Source organism: Stegostoma tigrinum, chromosome 5 (genome assembly GCF_030684315.1).
Source record: "Stegostoma tigrinum isolate sSteTig4 chromosome 5, sSteTig4.hap1, whole genome shotgun sequence".
Classification (NCBI taxonomy): Eukaryota; Metazoa; Chordata; class Chondrichthyes; order Orectolobiformes; family Stegostomatidae; genus Stegostoma; species Stegostoma tigrinum.
Genome location: NC_081358.1, coordinates 91,308,339 through 91,322,850, shown reverse-complemented (window position 1 = coordinate 91,322,850; position 14,512 = coordinate 91,308,339). Strand labels below are relative to the sequence as shown.

At 41.3% G+C, this 14,512-nt stretch overlaps 1 protein-coding gene across 5 annotated transcripts in view; it reads right to left on the bottom strand.

Annotated features, from left to right (window-relative positions):
* rnf41l (ring finger protein 41, like) overlaps window positions 1-14,265 on the bottom strand; it is a 30,588-nt gene extending 16,323 nt beyond the window's left edge. Inside the window, exons 1-3 of one of the 5 annotated variants that reach the window (XM_059646137.1) lie at window positions 14,245-14,265; window positions 12,643-12,868; window positions 8,739-8,878 (exon numbers count right to left, since the gene is read on the bottom strand). In XM_059646137.1, coding sequence (XP_059502120.1) covers window positions 8,739-8,878; window positions 12,643-12,848 — 346 coding nt within the window. In that variant the 5' untranslated portion in view covers window positions 12,849-12,868; window positions 14,245-14,265. Of the gene's footprint in view, window positions 1-8,738; window positions 8,879-12,642; window positions 12,869-13,465; window positions 13,799-13,869; window positions 14,043-14,244 lie in introns of those variants that run through there. The other 4 variants (XM_059646133.1, XM_059646136.1, XM_059646135.1 and 1 more) reach the window with 4 other exon arrangements.
* Between the last annotated feature and the right edge of the window lie 247 nt (window positions 14,266-14,512).

Genomic DNA, 14,512 nt, shown 5'->3' with positions numbered 1-14,512 from the left:
CCCAAGACAGGTTTCTAGCTGCTGTTTGGTTGAGGACGGCACGATGGCTCAGTGGTTAGCACTGCAGCCTCACAGTGCCAGGGATCCGGCTTCGATTCCAGCTTCGGGTAACTGTCTGTGCGGAGTTTGCACATTCTCCCTGTGTCTGTGTGGTTTCGTCTGGGTGCTCCGGTTTCCTCCCAGTCCAAATGGATCGGCCATGCTAAATTGCCTGTAGTGTTCAGGGGTGTGTGGGCTCTAGGGGGATGGGTTTGGGTGGGATGCTCCAAGGGGCGGTGTGGACTTATTAGGCCAAAAGGCCTGTTTCCACACTGTATGGAATCTAATCTAAATCAATGTCAAATACTGCGCGATTTTTCTCATTTAGTCTGAACAATAATATTGCATCAATAACGTCTAGCTAAACTAAAAGGGCACACCGATATTATATTGGTCTCATTTAACAATAACATGCTCGGCAACTACGCACTAATGTTCAAATTGTCTGCACAATCTGAACAAGGGATAAGCATGCAGTCAAATTAGTCAAGCTATTTTTAACAATTCAAATCACAGCACCAAAAAAAAGGCACAAAAATGACTTAAGTAAAATTTTAAAATTCAAAGTTAAACATTGCACTGCATCAAAATTCATTTTGAATTACATACCACAATCATAACACATGTAAATTCCACCTTAAAAAAAATTAGTAAAAAGGATACTTCAAACACTTGGGCTAAAAAATTGTGAAGAATGGCTTTGCTCTTATTGTAGAAGTCTTCTTAATTTAAATGATACAAAGAAACGCACTCCATTATATTGCCACTATTATTATATACCTCGAAAAATATACAGCTATCTAAGAAACCTAAAGCGAAGCACTGGCGACAATATATTGGTTGGCCATGTCAAAAACCGGTAGATATCAAGCAGAATGTTAATAATTCTGATCTCAGTCACAGTGAATGTTGTTAGTGACTTTGGTTAGGGGCATTCTCATGTGACAGAAGACAGATATTGAAAGAGTTGTAAGAATGATGAAGATAACAACACATTCAAGGACTTTGTAAGGTAAAGAAGAAACAGACTAGTAGGGTTATTTCCAAAGATAAAGGGCATAATAATGTACTTATTCAGTAAGGTGGTGATGAACAAAATTCTTATATTTAAGAAGGCAATATTTGAAGATGAGGAGCCATTTACAATATCATCTGAAGGAAAGTTGGGTAGCCAGCAATTTGGGTTCAAAGACACAAAGGTTCCAAAAATGAGGAGTTTAGGGAGGGCTTATCAGAATCCAGAAGTTAAATGAAGTGAGAAATAGTTCAGAGGGTAAGATGGGATGGACAGCTTTCTCTTAGAGAATGGAAGTGTACCAAGGAAGCGACCATAAGTGTCTATCTTGATGGCAAGTAAAAAAACCAAGAAAAAGGGACAAAAGAGAATGACTTATGAAGAAGGTCAATCACATTGCAAAGCAGCCAGGGATTATGTTTGCTCTCCAGGATGATCCAAGAGTGACAGGGAACTTTTACAGATGCAAGAGAATCTTGGTGGGGCTTTATGTAATCCAACCAAATCTGATGGGAAAATGACCAAGCCACCTTGATCCAGATATATTCACGTGTGCAGGCTTTGATTTGAAGTACTAAAAGAAAAAAGGAACATTCTAGAGAAGTTGACTGATTTTGGATATAATTAATCAATCATCTTCTGGCAATGAAGAAGTCCAATATCGTGCAGAGAGACTACATTTGGACTGTAGAGAGCAGTTTTGGGCACCATAACTAAGGATGGATATGCTGGCTTTGGAGGAGGTTTACAAGAATGATCCTAGAGGTGGGGGACTTGTCATATCAGGAGTGGTCGAGAACTCTGGGACTGCACTCAGAGTTTAGAAGGATAGTGGGGGACATACGACTGAGTATATTCAAGACAGAGATACGTAGGCTCTTGATTGGTAAGGGGATCGAAGAGTACGGGGAGAAAGCATGATTAATCAGTTGAGAAATATATCAGCCACCATCAAATGGCAGAGCAGTCTCAACGGGCTGAATGGCCAGATTCTGCTTCTACACCTTATGGTCTTATGATTGAGAAAATAAATATTAGTTAGGTTAGAGATGACACTTGTTTTTGTTTCCCTCATGTGAATAAACTCCAAGACAAAGCAATTAAATTATTTGAAAACAAAACTAAATACTTGGTTACCAATGTATTTGTTAAGAAGTTGCTAGACTAATGAGATCCCACGTCATGGAAAGCAACTGCACAAAGTTGAAGAAGTTCAGGTTTTAACTCTGAATTACTCTGAAGTGTCACGGAGTGCATGTGGGGAAGAAGGTTTGCAGGCTTCTGTGGAGATAGATGAAAGATGGAAAACAAAAAGGAATTACGATTTTATTATTCGTTCATGAGACAAGGACATTGCTGGCTAGGCCAACATTAATTGTCCATCCCTAGCTGTGCTTGGTATGTGAGCTGCCATCTTGATTGACAATAGCCTGTGTTACAATGCTGTTGTGGACAGAATTCCAGAATTTTGACCCAGTGACAGTAAAGGAAGAGGAAGTCAGGATAGTGAGTGGTTTGCTGGAGTATTTGCTGGTGGAGGTAGTGTTCCCCTATATTTGCTGCCTTTGTCCCTCTAGATTGATTAGTCATGGGTTTAAAAGGTATTGTCTTTGTGGAAGATCTTTGGTGAATTTGTGTAATGCATCTTGTAGATATACACTGCTTCTACTGAGCACCAGTGGTAGAGTGACTGAATGTTTGTGGATGTGGTGCCAATCAAGTAGACTCCTTTGTCCTGGATGTGTCAAGCTTCTTAGGCGTTTTTGGAGCTGGCAAGTGGGAGGTATTCCGTTACCACCAGAATTGTGTCTTTTATTTAGCTTTGGGGACTCAGGAGAAAAGTTACTCACTGTAGTTTTTTTTCATTCATTTGTTCACAGGATGCGGCCAGCAAGGTCAGCATTTATTGTGCATCCATAATTGCCCAAAGGGAAGTTAAGAGTCAAGGGTGTGAAGTAGGCCAAACCAGGTAAAGATAGCAGTTTCCTTCCCGAAAAGACATTAGTGAACCAGAGCGGTTTATCCAACAATTGACAATGATCACCATCAGACCTGTGGATTTCTTTTTTATCAAATTCAAATTTGACCATTTGCCAAGGCAGAATTTGACCCAGACCCCCAGAAAATTACGTGGATTAACAGTCTAATGATACTACCACCAGGTCTCTTGATAGTCTTAACCTCTGACGCGCTCTTGTAGCAGCTGTATTTATATGGCAAAGGCAGTTCAGTTTCTAGTCAGTGGCAACTGTCAGGAAGTGATAGTGGGCTTTCGGTGATGGTAATGCCACTGATTGTCAAGGGCAAAGTTAGATTTGCTCTTATTGGATTGTCACTATACCTGGCATTTGTGAGGTACAAATGTTGATTGTCACTCTTCAGCCAATCCTGACTGTTGTCCAGACCTTACTGCATTTGGACATGCACTGCTGCAGTTTGATCAACATTGTGCAATTATTGGAAACGTCCTGCTTCTGACCTGATGATGGAGGGAAGCTCATCAATGAAGCAGTTGAAGATAGGTGGGTCTAGCTCACTATTGGGGAACTCCTGAAGAGATGTCCTAGAGCCAAGATGATTGACTTCCAACAACAGCCGTTTTCCTGTGTGCCAGGTATGACTCCAATCATTGAAGAGTTGGTCCCTGGATCCCACTGGCTCCAATTTTGCTCAAGCTCCCTAATGATACACTTGGGTAAAGGCAAATTTGCTATCAAGTGGAGTCACTCTCACTTCATCTCTGGGATTCGGCCCTTCTGTCCATGTTTGAATCATGTTTGAAGGCTGCAACAAGGGCAGGAACTGAGTGGCCCTGGGAGTCAGTGAGCAGGTTGTTGCTGAGCAGATGTTGCTTGATAATACAATGTTGATGGAGCCTTCCATCACTTTACAGATGATCGACAGTAGCCTGATGGGGCAGATAGCTTGGTGGATTGAATTTGGCTTGCTTGTTTACAAGACACATTTGGGAATTCTTCTACACTGTCAGGTAGATGCCAGTGTTGCAGCTGCTGGAAGAAGGATAGCAAGTTCTGGAGCACAAGTCTTCCGTATTATTGCTGGATGTGGTCTAGGCTCACAGCCCTTGCTGTATCCAGTTGTCTCCAGCCAATTTACAGTATCCTATAGAGGGAGTCAAACTGGCATCTGATGCTAGTGATCTGCGAAGAGTCGGAGATGGATCACCTACTCCAAAATTTTGGCTGAAGATTGTTGCAACACTTCTTTTGCTCTGATGTGCTGAAATCTTTCACAATTGAGGATGAGGATATTTGTGGAGCTGCCTTCTTCAGTGAGTTGTTTAATTCATAACTGGATGTGGTAGGAGTACAGAGTTTTGATGGGATCTGTTGGTTGTGGGGGTCGCTTAGCTATCACTTGATGCTTATGCTGTTTGGTATGCAAGCAGTCCTGTTTGATAACCTCACCGCTTTACACCTTTTTAGATATGCCTGGTCCTGTTCCTGGCATGCCCTCCTGCACTCTCCATTGAACCAAGATTGGTAATGGTAGAATGGGTGATATACCATGCCATGGATTGCAAACTGTACTCCAACACAATTCAGCTACTTCTAATGGCCCAGAGAGCCTCACGGATACCTAGTCTGGAGATGCTACAACTGTTCGAAATCTGTCCCATTTAGCATGTAAGATATTCTCAGCACGAAGGCAAGACTTTGTCTCCACAAGGATTGTATGGTGGTGATTCTTAGCAATACTTTCAATAAGAGATGCATTTTCTGGCAGACTGGTAAGGATGAGGTCAAGCATGTTTTTCCATCTTGTTGATTCTGTCACCACCTACTGCAGGCCCAGTCTAGCAGCTACGTCCTTTAGGACTCAACCATCTTGATTGGTAGGGCTGCTGCCGAGCCACTCTTGGTGATAACACCGACACCCTAGAGAGTGTATTCTGCACTCTTGCTACCCTCAGTGACTTTCTCAGCTTTAAACACCCTTATTTATTGATTCAACCTCAGTGGTTAGGTCCCTTGTGCTGTCAGGCAGCAGCGCTAAGCTCAAATCCAGCCTTGAGTGACAGTCTGTGTGAAGTTTGCACCTTTTCCCCGCATCTGCCTGGGTTTCCACCAGGTTCTCCAGTTTTCTCCCATAGTCAAAGGATGTGAAGTTTAGGTGGACTGGCTAAGCTAAAAATTTTGCCCTGTAGTGCAGGCTGGGTGGACTAGTCATGCTAAAATGCAAGGTTATGCAGATTTGCAGTGGGGTTGTGATGGGAGATGGGACTGGACGGGATTATGTGCAAACTGATGGGCCAAATGGCCTCTTTCTCCAGAAGGAATTCAAAATTCTATAATAACCCATACAGATTTCCAACTAAATACTCCTGGTCTGAAGGTTCTACAAACTAAGTGCTTTCACTGAGGTAATTCATTTCCTTAATTTTTCTGAAAAAAAGCTGTACTGGCACCTAACTTTAGTCAGGTTTCCCCTCAACCTTAAATCAAAAGCCTTTCAACCAAAGTTGTTTTCAAAAGAATAAACTTGCTCATCTTTTTTGCTACGAACTTAGCAGAAACTCATTTTCTTTGCTGTAAACAACACAACAAAACAAACTTCCATTAAACACTCTAGGTGGCCTCTCTGCCACATTTTAAAATCATGGTTTTTGAAAGATTTACCTAGTTAATGTTTAAATCTCTTCACTGAAATAGACCAACACTGGTATGCCACTTGTTTAATATCCAAATTCTAAAGTAAATATTAACATATATAAATCACACACCTTTCACCGAGTGAGACAACCAAAACCGAACAAAATGCGCCAAACGTCAGATCATACCTTTTATTTTGCATATGAACAGTTAGACTTAGTTTAAATACTTCAGCTTAGATTTTCTACTCTAACTACTACAATGAAAAATCAACAAAAGAAGAGAAGCTAAAAGGAGGTGTAGAGAAGGAATATTATTTGTCAAATGATAATTTCTCATCAATGTTTTGATCCATGTTATATGCACAGCTGAGAATTCTGTCAATTCTTGCAGGGAAGATATTCCACAGCATGATTTTTAGGCTGACTTGCAAGATACAGATATTCAGGAATTCACTGAATTCCTTCCTGGCAAGTTAGATTAAAAACATGCTTTCCGATGTACAAGTTAATTAAAATCCCCACGATCAAGATCACTGACTTCCAGTTGCAGTTGTAACAGATTTGTCCAATCAAAAGAAAAGTGTCCACTTAGCTTTCCGTGCATTATATAGGCCAAATTTGAGAGTCTGGCTGTTTCTGGATGCTTCCAATATAGGCTGCTTTGTAGACCTTATGCTGCTACCTCCTCCCTCCTGAACTACTCATGATGACAGACGACCTGGAAATGCCACTGAGAGGTCAGCAGCATGGAAATTAACATTGAAAGACAACTGTAATGAAGCCATGTAGGTAACTACACAGCATTTTGATTTTATTTTTAAAAGTGGTTTTTAAACTTGTTTTGATCAAGCACAAAAATTTTTAAAAAATGATTTAATGTCTTAGTTCATATTAATTCTAGGTAAAATTAGTATATATTTACATTTAACATTCAGTTTTATTTAATGGTTTTGAGTGAAGGAGTAAGTTAAGAGGTAGTATGAGCTAAGTCAGTGAAGGGCAAGCTTGACTGATGGCAAGGTTCATACAGTGGCAAATAAACAGATGTGGGCTTTGGGTAATGGCGAGTTGAAGCTCAATGTTATAGCCAGCCAGAAGATGGAATAAGTTTTAATTCCTCTAACTTTTCTTGGATAACTATTAAATAAAAGCAGAATCATTAAAAGTCTCTGACTCTAACTCAGACTTTTCCTGAATGCTCCCGATGCCGGGTAATTCAAACTCCCTCAGCAATTTCCGTGAAATAGCCAAGTTGGAACTTCTGTCCTGTCCCAATATGCAACTGCTGTATATGCTGCTCAAAACAGCAACAACAATCCTCATGTATGCACCCTCAAACTTCTGTGACCATATGCATGTCCAGCAGTCTCTTAAATGTCCCCAATGACCTTGCTTCCACAACTGCTGCTGGCAACGCATTCCATGCTCTCACAACTCTTTGTGTAAAGAACCTGCCTCTGACATCCCCTCTATACTTTCCACCAACCAGCTTAAAACTATGACCCTTCGTGCTAGCCATTTCTGCCCTGGGAAATAGTCTCTGGCTATCAACTCTATCTATGCCTCTCATTATCTTGTATACCTCAATTAGGTCCCCTCTCCTCCTCCTTTTCTCCAATGAAAAGGGACCAAGCTCAGTCAACCTCTCTTCATAAGCCCTCCAGTCCAGGCAGCATCCTGGTAAACCTCCTCTGAACCCTCTCCAAAGCATCCACATCTTTCCTATAATACGGCGACCAGAACTGGACGCAGTATTCCAAGTGCGGTCTAACCAAAGCTTTATAGAGCTGCAACAAGATCTCACGACTCTTAAACTCAATCCCCCTGCTAATGAAAGCCAAAACACCATATGCTTTCTTAACAACCCTGTCCACTTGGGTGGCCATTTTAAGGGATCTATGTATCTGCACACCAAGATCCCTCTGTTCCTCCACACTGCCAAGAATCCTATCCTTAATCCTGTACTCAGCTTTCAAATTCGACCTTCCAAAATGCATCACCTCGCATTTATCCAGGTTGAACTCCATTTGCCACCTCTCAGCCCATCTCTGCATCCTGTCAATGTCCCGCTGCAGCCTACAACAGCCCTCTATACTGTCAACGACACCTCCAACCTTCGTGTCGTCTGCAAACTTGCTGACCCATCCTTCAATCCCCTCATCCAAGTCATTAATAAAAATTACAAACAGTAGAGGCCCAAGGACAGACCCCTGTGGAACCCCACTCACCACTGACTTCCAGGCAGAATATTTTCCTTCTACTACCACTCGCTGTCTTCTGTTGGCCAGCCAATTCTGTATCCAAGCAGCTAAGTTCCCCTGTATCCCATTCCTCCTGACCTTCTGAATGAGCCTACCATGGGGAACCTTATCAAATGCCTTGCTGAAGTCCATATACACCACATCCACAGCTCGACCCTCATCAACTTTTCTAGTCACATCCTCAAAAAACTCGATAAGGTTTGTGAGGCATGACCTACCCCTCACAGGGCCTGTTCTGTGCTGTACTGTTCTATGTTCTAACAATCTTTCCATGAGATGATCTGGGCCATTATGAAAACAGATTCTTTGTTTAGCCACCAGAGGGTAGAGATCAACAGAATAAAATCAACCAGAAGCACATAACACTCATGAATCAGTAAATTGAACTTGTGAATTTCTTTCTCCAAGCTAATACTGATGAGTCACAATTTTAGAAGGTAATACAAAAGTAGTCGCATATAATAATAGATAATTTAGCTCAGAATAAGGATTTTAGACAAATTTTACAATTTTGCTAAGTGAAAAAAAATCATTTTGTATTTCTGTCCACAATTTTGAAACCCTAATACCAAATTATATTAAAATATCTGAGGTATTTTCTCTTCCTATAATTTACAAAAACATTTTTTTAAAAATGTTAAGCTGCACTCAGATCAGATTTATACAACTTTTGCACTTCAAAAAGGAGAGCATATTTTCTCAAATTTCAATTAATAGAAACTATTCACATCCCAGCCAGAAATTGCAAGCACCTCTAGCTAATAATTTTAAATAAATGTTGTTATTATTTTTGTTGTTTCTTACTTACCAGCATTTAAGCAAGGAATTTGGCTGTATTCACACTCTCTTTCGTGCCTGTCAATAGTTTCTAAAGAACAGATTGTTTCACAACCTTGCTGCCTATTTTTGCACCAAATCTGAAGGCGATTCAAATCATTTCGCATATACCTAAGAAGTTCAAAAAAAAATTAGGAGTCGCATAGTTTACTACCTCAACCTCTCACCCACTTTTAGGCTAACAAGCAATTTACTTCATCAAAATGGTGAGGCGACAGCACAGTGGTGTAATCGCTGGAGTATTAATCCAGAGACCCAGTTAGTGTTGTGCGGACCCAGGTTCTAAACCTGCCAAGCAGGTGGCGGAATTTGTATTCAGTAAAATATCTGGAATTAAGAATCTAATGATGACTACGAATCCAATGTCAATTTTCGGCAAACCTCATTTGGTTCACTAATGTCCTTTAGGGAAGGAAACTGCCATCCTTACCTGGACTGGCCTACATGTGACTCCAGACCACAGCAATGTGGTTGACTCTGAAGTGGCCTCTGGGCAATTAGGGATGGGCAATAAATGTTACCTAGCCAGCGACGCTCACATCCCATGAATGAATAAAGAATGACAATTATTTTTATTGGTGAAAGCATAAGAGTTACAATCTCTACTGAGATCAATAATTTAAGAGATTTGTACTTGTATTTCTAGCTGAAAGAATTACATTAGAATTTCGCATCTTAAAACTTTTACTGTAACTAATTACTAAAAACATGACTGACTAAATGACTTTTCTGTGGATCAGCAACTTGTGCTTTAAACTCAGATAGCAATATTCCCCATCTGCACATAACACACATGTCACTCTGCACAGAATTATAGTCTTTGTAGCGAACAGTTTACAGTTATTCCCAGCTTCCAGTGGGTTCCTATATCCCCATTCAGTCAAGTGTTATCTTTGAGTGACATCGACCACATGCTTTCTTCACTTTTGGAGTATTTCATAAATCTACCACCAGCAAGAAAGCCTATACCAATGATCATTCTTAACTCTAGCTTTGCAAGGACAAATCCCAGGTGCACTGAGTTCTGTCATCTTGAGGACAGGGATATTTGTGAAGTCTCCTCATACAGTAAGTTGTCTAATCATTCAGCACCATTCATGACAGGATGTGGCATGACTGCAGAGCTTGGATCTGATGGTGATAGTGCCACACAACACAATGCAAGGTATTCCCAACGTGAAGCTGGGACTTAGTCTCTCACAAGAACAGTGTGGTGATTGCTCTTACCAAAATTTGTCATGCATGAATGCATCTGCAGTTGACAGGTTCATGAAGATTGAGTCAATTTTTCCCCACTTGTTTGTTCCCCCGCCATCTGCCGCAGAACTAGTCTCGCAGCAGTGTCCCTTAAGACCTATCCAGCTTGAACAGTAGAAGCTGCTGAGCCATTCTTGGTGTGGACAGCGAAATCCCCTACTCAAAGTACATTCTGCACCCTTATCACTCGTATTTCCTCCAAGTGTTGTTCAATTTGGAGGATTACTGATTCATCATCAGCCAAAAGATGACATTACATGGCAATCAATAGGAGAGTTCTTTGTGCATGTTTGATCTGGTGCAAAAACTGAGACTTCATGGTGTCTGGAGTCAATGTTGATGACTCCCAGGGCAGCTTCCTCACCTCTGTATTCGACTGTGCCGCCATTCCTCTAGGCCTGTGTGCCAGTGGAATAGGACATATCCAGGGACAACGATAGTCTGGAATATCGTAAGATATGATTTCATAATAATCAATATGTCAGAGTGTTGTTTGACCAGTCCAAGACAGTTCTCCCAACTTTTACTCTGCAGGAATTACTGGACTGAATTTGCCATTGTAATTGCCATTTCCAGTGCTTAACCTCATGTCTGGACGTCTGGTTTCATTTCTTTCTGGAGACTTTCTATTGATTGTTACAGCTGAGTGCTTTTCTAGGGCATTTCAGAAGGCAATTAGGAGTCAACTACACTGCTGAGAATCTACAGTCATATGTCAGCCAGACCTGGTTAGGATAGTAGTTTACTTTTCTAAAGGGCATTTGTGAGAAAGCGATGAGTTTTTCTAACAACTGCTTCACTGTCATAATCATTTCATTAGACTCTTAATTCCAGATTTTTATTGAACTAACGTTGTACCATATTCAATTTCTGCCAGAGTGGGATTCAAATCTGGGTGACCCAGCACTTTACCAGGGTCTCAGGAATAATAGCCTTGTGATAATACCGTTAGATCTCCGTCTTTAAAAACTTGGAAACAAAAACTTGCCTCAATCTCTAACAATCACATCAGCTAGACTTATGGTCAGGCAGGGTCCAGGACAAGTCACATCCCTTCCTACATTTTACCCCATTTAAATTGCAGTCTCATAACATAGTTATTGACCTCAATTAAAATAATAGTTATAAATTATGAAATTTTAAAAGAGAATATAAATTGCATTTTTTCCATGTTAGTCTGTAATACTGAACATCACTTATGCTTTAGTTAATGCAGTTCATTATAAATGAACATCAATCTAAAAAAACAGGTGCTAAAGCTACATTGCTATTTTTCTTACATAGATGTAACATTACTTTTAGGGATAAAAATGTTAAAAACAACTGATACACTATTTAAGCTACAAGGAGTCTACACAGTTGAAAAGGTGCTGGGGTGAAGGAATTACTAAAGAATGCACACCTCCATAGAAATGTTTTTGAAACACAAATACGCCAGTTCTGAAATAGAAAATTCAAATTTTATCAAAAGCCAAATGTCTGTTTTAAAAATCCTTCCTAGAATTGGGCAACCAGAACGAGATACAGGATTCCAGAAGAGGCCTCACCAAAGTCCTATACAACCTCAGCATGACTTGTCAACTCGTGTACTTAAAGGACTGAGCAATGAAGGCAAGCTTGCCAAGCATCAGTTTAACCACTCTGTCTACTTGAAGTTAAAATAGTACCAGAGATAATGGGAACTGCAGATGCTGGAGAATTCCAAGATAATAAAATGTGAGGCTGGATGAACACAGCAGGCCAAGCAGCATCTCAGGAGCACAAAAGCTGATGTTTCGGGCCTAGACCCTTCATCAGAGAGGGGGATGGGGAGAGGGAACTGGAATAAATAGGGAGAGAGGGGGAGGCGGACCGAAGATGGAGAGTAAAGAAGATAGGTGGAGAGAGTATAGGTGGGGAGGTAGGGAGGGGATAGGTCAGTCCAGGGAAGACGGACAGGTCAAGGAGGTGGGATGAGGTTAGTAGGTAGATGGGGGTGCGGCTTGGGGTGGGACGAAGGGATGGGTGAGAGGAAGAACCGGTTAGGGAGGCAGAGACAGGTTGGACTGGTTTTGGGATGCGGGGGGGGGGGGGGGGGGGGAGAGCTGGGCTGGTTGTGTGGTGCAGTGGGGGGAGGGGATGAACTGGGCTGGTTTAGGAATGCAGTAGGGGAAGGGGAGATTTTGAAACTGGTGAAGTCCACATTGATACCATATGGCTGCAGGGTTCCCAGGCGGAATATGAGCTGTCTACTTGAAGTGTTTGACTATTTGCATTTTTTGAAATTAAAATAACAAAGTTAACAAAGGGAATGCAATCATTGTTGACTTTACAGTTTTAAAGGAATGTTTCACAAAGTACTAAATAAAAGACTGATTAAGCAAATTGAGGCTCGAGTAGGAGTGTGCGCACCATCTTAAGATCAAATTAATACTTTATAAACCATACCCCACAGCTATTCTGATTTCTGTTTTACAGTATGTTCAGTTTGTGGAAGAATCTTCAGCACATCCCAATGGAAGAAGCATGAGCTAACTGGGTCATCATTTTGTCTGTTAATATAACTAACAAAAACACACCACAGAAAATAAACATACACATCCTTTTCTTTTAATATTATGGGCAGATGGCTAGATTACCTAAACAGTGGTCGAAGCATGGATGCATCCAGACCCTGCCGATCTTCAGGGCAATTATGATTTTGCACAAGCCAGCCATGAATGCAAGATGTACAGAAGGCATGTTCACAAGGAGCCTGCAAAGGATTTTCCAACACATCTCGACAGATGCAACACAGCAATCCTTCATTTACGTAGCCTACAAATCGCTCAATATCATACCCCATTGTAGTACTCTACACCATACCTATTTTCAAAAAAGAAAATAAGCTAAGACGTTAAAGATTAAAAGTAAATTACTTGGCACAATTTTTTTTCAAGTTATTTTTACTTAAGAATTGTTAGAAATAGGCAGTGTCTTGCACCATCTAGAACTTTGCAGCAACTTGCTTGATTGACTCCCTATCCACAAACATTCACTCCCTCCAGCACTGATGTATTATCTACAAGATGCACTATAGAAATCCACCAAGGGTCCAAAGACAGTCCCTTCAAAGCCCACGAACACTCCATCTAGAAGGACAAAGGCAGCCAGTATACAGTACACTATACATACAAGATCCTCTCCAAGCTACTCACCACCTTGACTTGGAAAATATCAGTTTTCATTCATTTTGTAGAAAAATTATGGAACTCCCTCTCCTCTGGTTACACAATCCTCAATTGTCTATATTCCTCTAATCCTAGCCACTTGCACACCCCAACTTTAAATTATAGGTCATGACTTCAGGTGCTTAGGTCTCCTTAAATAACTCGTGCAATATCTCATTTTGCAATGCTTCTGTGAAGCGCCTTAAGACGTTGAAGCAGGAACACAAGTACCCACTGCTAAAACCTGTCATACCTGTAACATATTCCTCCTCTAACAAGATGTTACAGATACGAAACGTTAACCATTTTCTCTATGGACCGATGTTGCCTGACCTGCTGGGTATTTGCAGCAATTTCTGCTTTTATTTCTGATTTCCAAGAGCCCTCGGTATTTCACTCTACGATGGGCCATTAAGCTAGCCGTTAATAAGTGCGACAAAGGAATTCCTTAGAAATGCCTTCAGTCGGCGTCACATGTGGTTGGGGCGAATGACAAAACTGAATTAACAGGAATGAAAATAAACCCATGCAGCACAAATGCTGCTGGGGACTGATGGAGGAGGTGGGAGTGGTCAACATTATGCAGAGCACAAACAGCCGCCTAAACTTAGTGGACCCTTTGGCATGTTTCTGTGCTATCAGTCCGATAGACTTAACTGGTTACTATGCTGTAGCAAACCGGCCAAACAACATCAAATTTATCCATATAAAACGAATACCTCGCCCACTCCGTTCAATCCAGCAACCTCCCTCTCTCCCCTAGCAACTGTTGCCGTAAAATGTCGCAAAGCACTTGACGGCTGAACTTTACGCCTTTCGTTGCCAATGGTAACCTGAGGCTCGGGCCTTGAGGTCAGTTCAGACACAAGGGAGCGTTAACCATTTCAAACCCGGTGATCTGTCACCTTCTCCGCCCCCTGCCCCCTCACCAGAACGGAAACCCGCCACTGCCACATTTGTATTCATATTCGTCGCTTGACTTCTTAAAATGAACTCTTCATTCATCGGCGAGAAGTCGAAACTGTTAATTACCTTGGCCTAGGAGCGATTTTCGAGAAAGTAGATAAAAAAGACAGCCCGAATTTCGATTCCATTACACTAATGAGGGCATCACACCTGACAGGTTTGTATTTGGAACAAAGTGGACTTTATGATTTCTCCATAGAATCCCTACAGTGTGGAAACAGCCCATTTGGCCCATCGAGTCCACACTGACCCTCTGAAGAGCTTCCCACCCTCGTCACCACTTACCGTAGTTAATCCAGCTCGCCTGCACATACTTGGATGCTATGGGTAATTT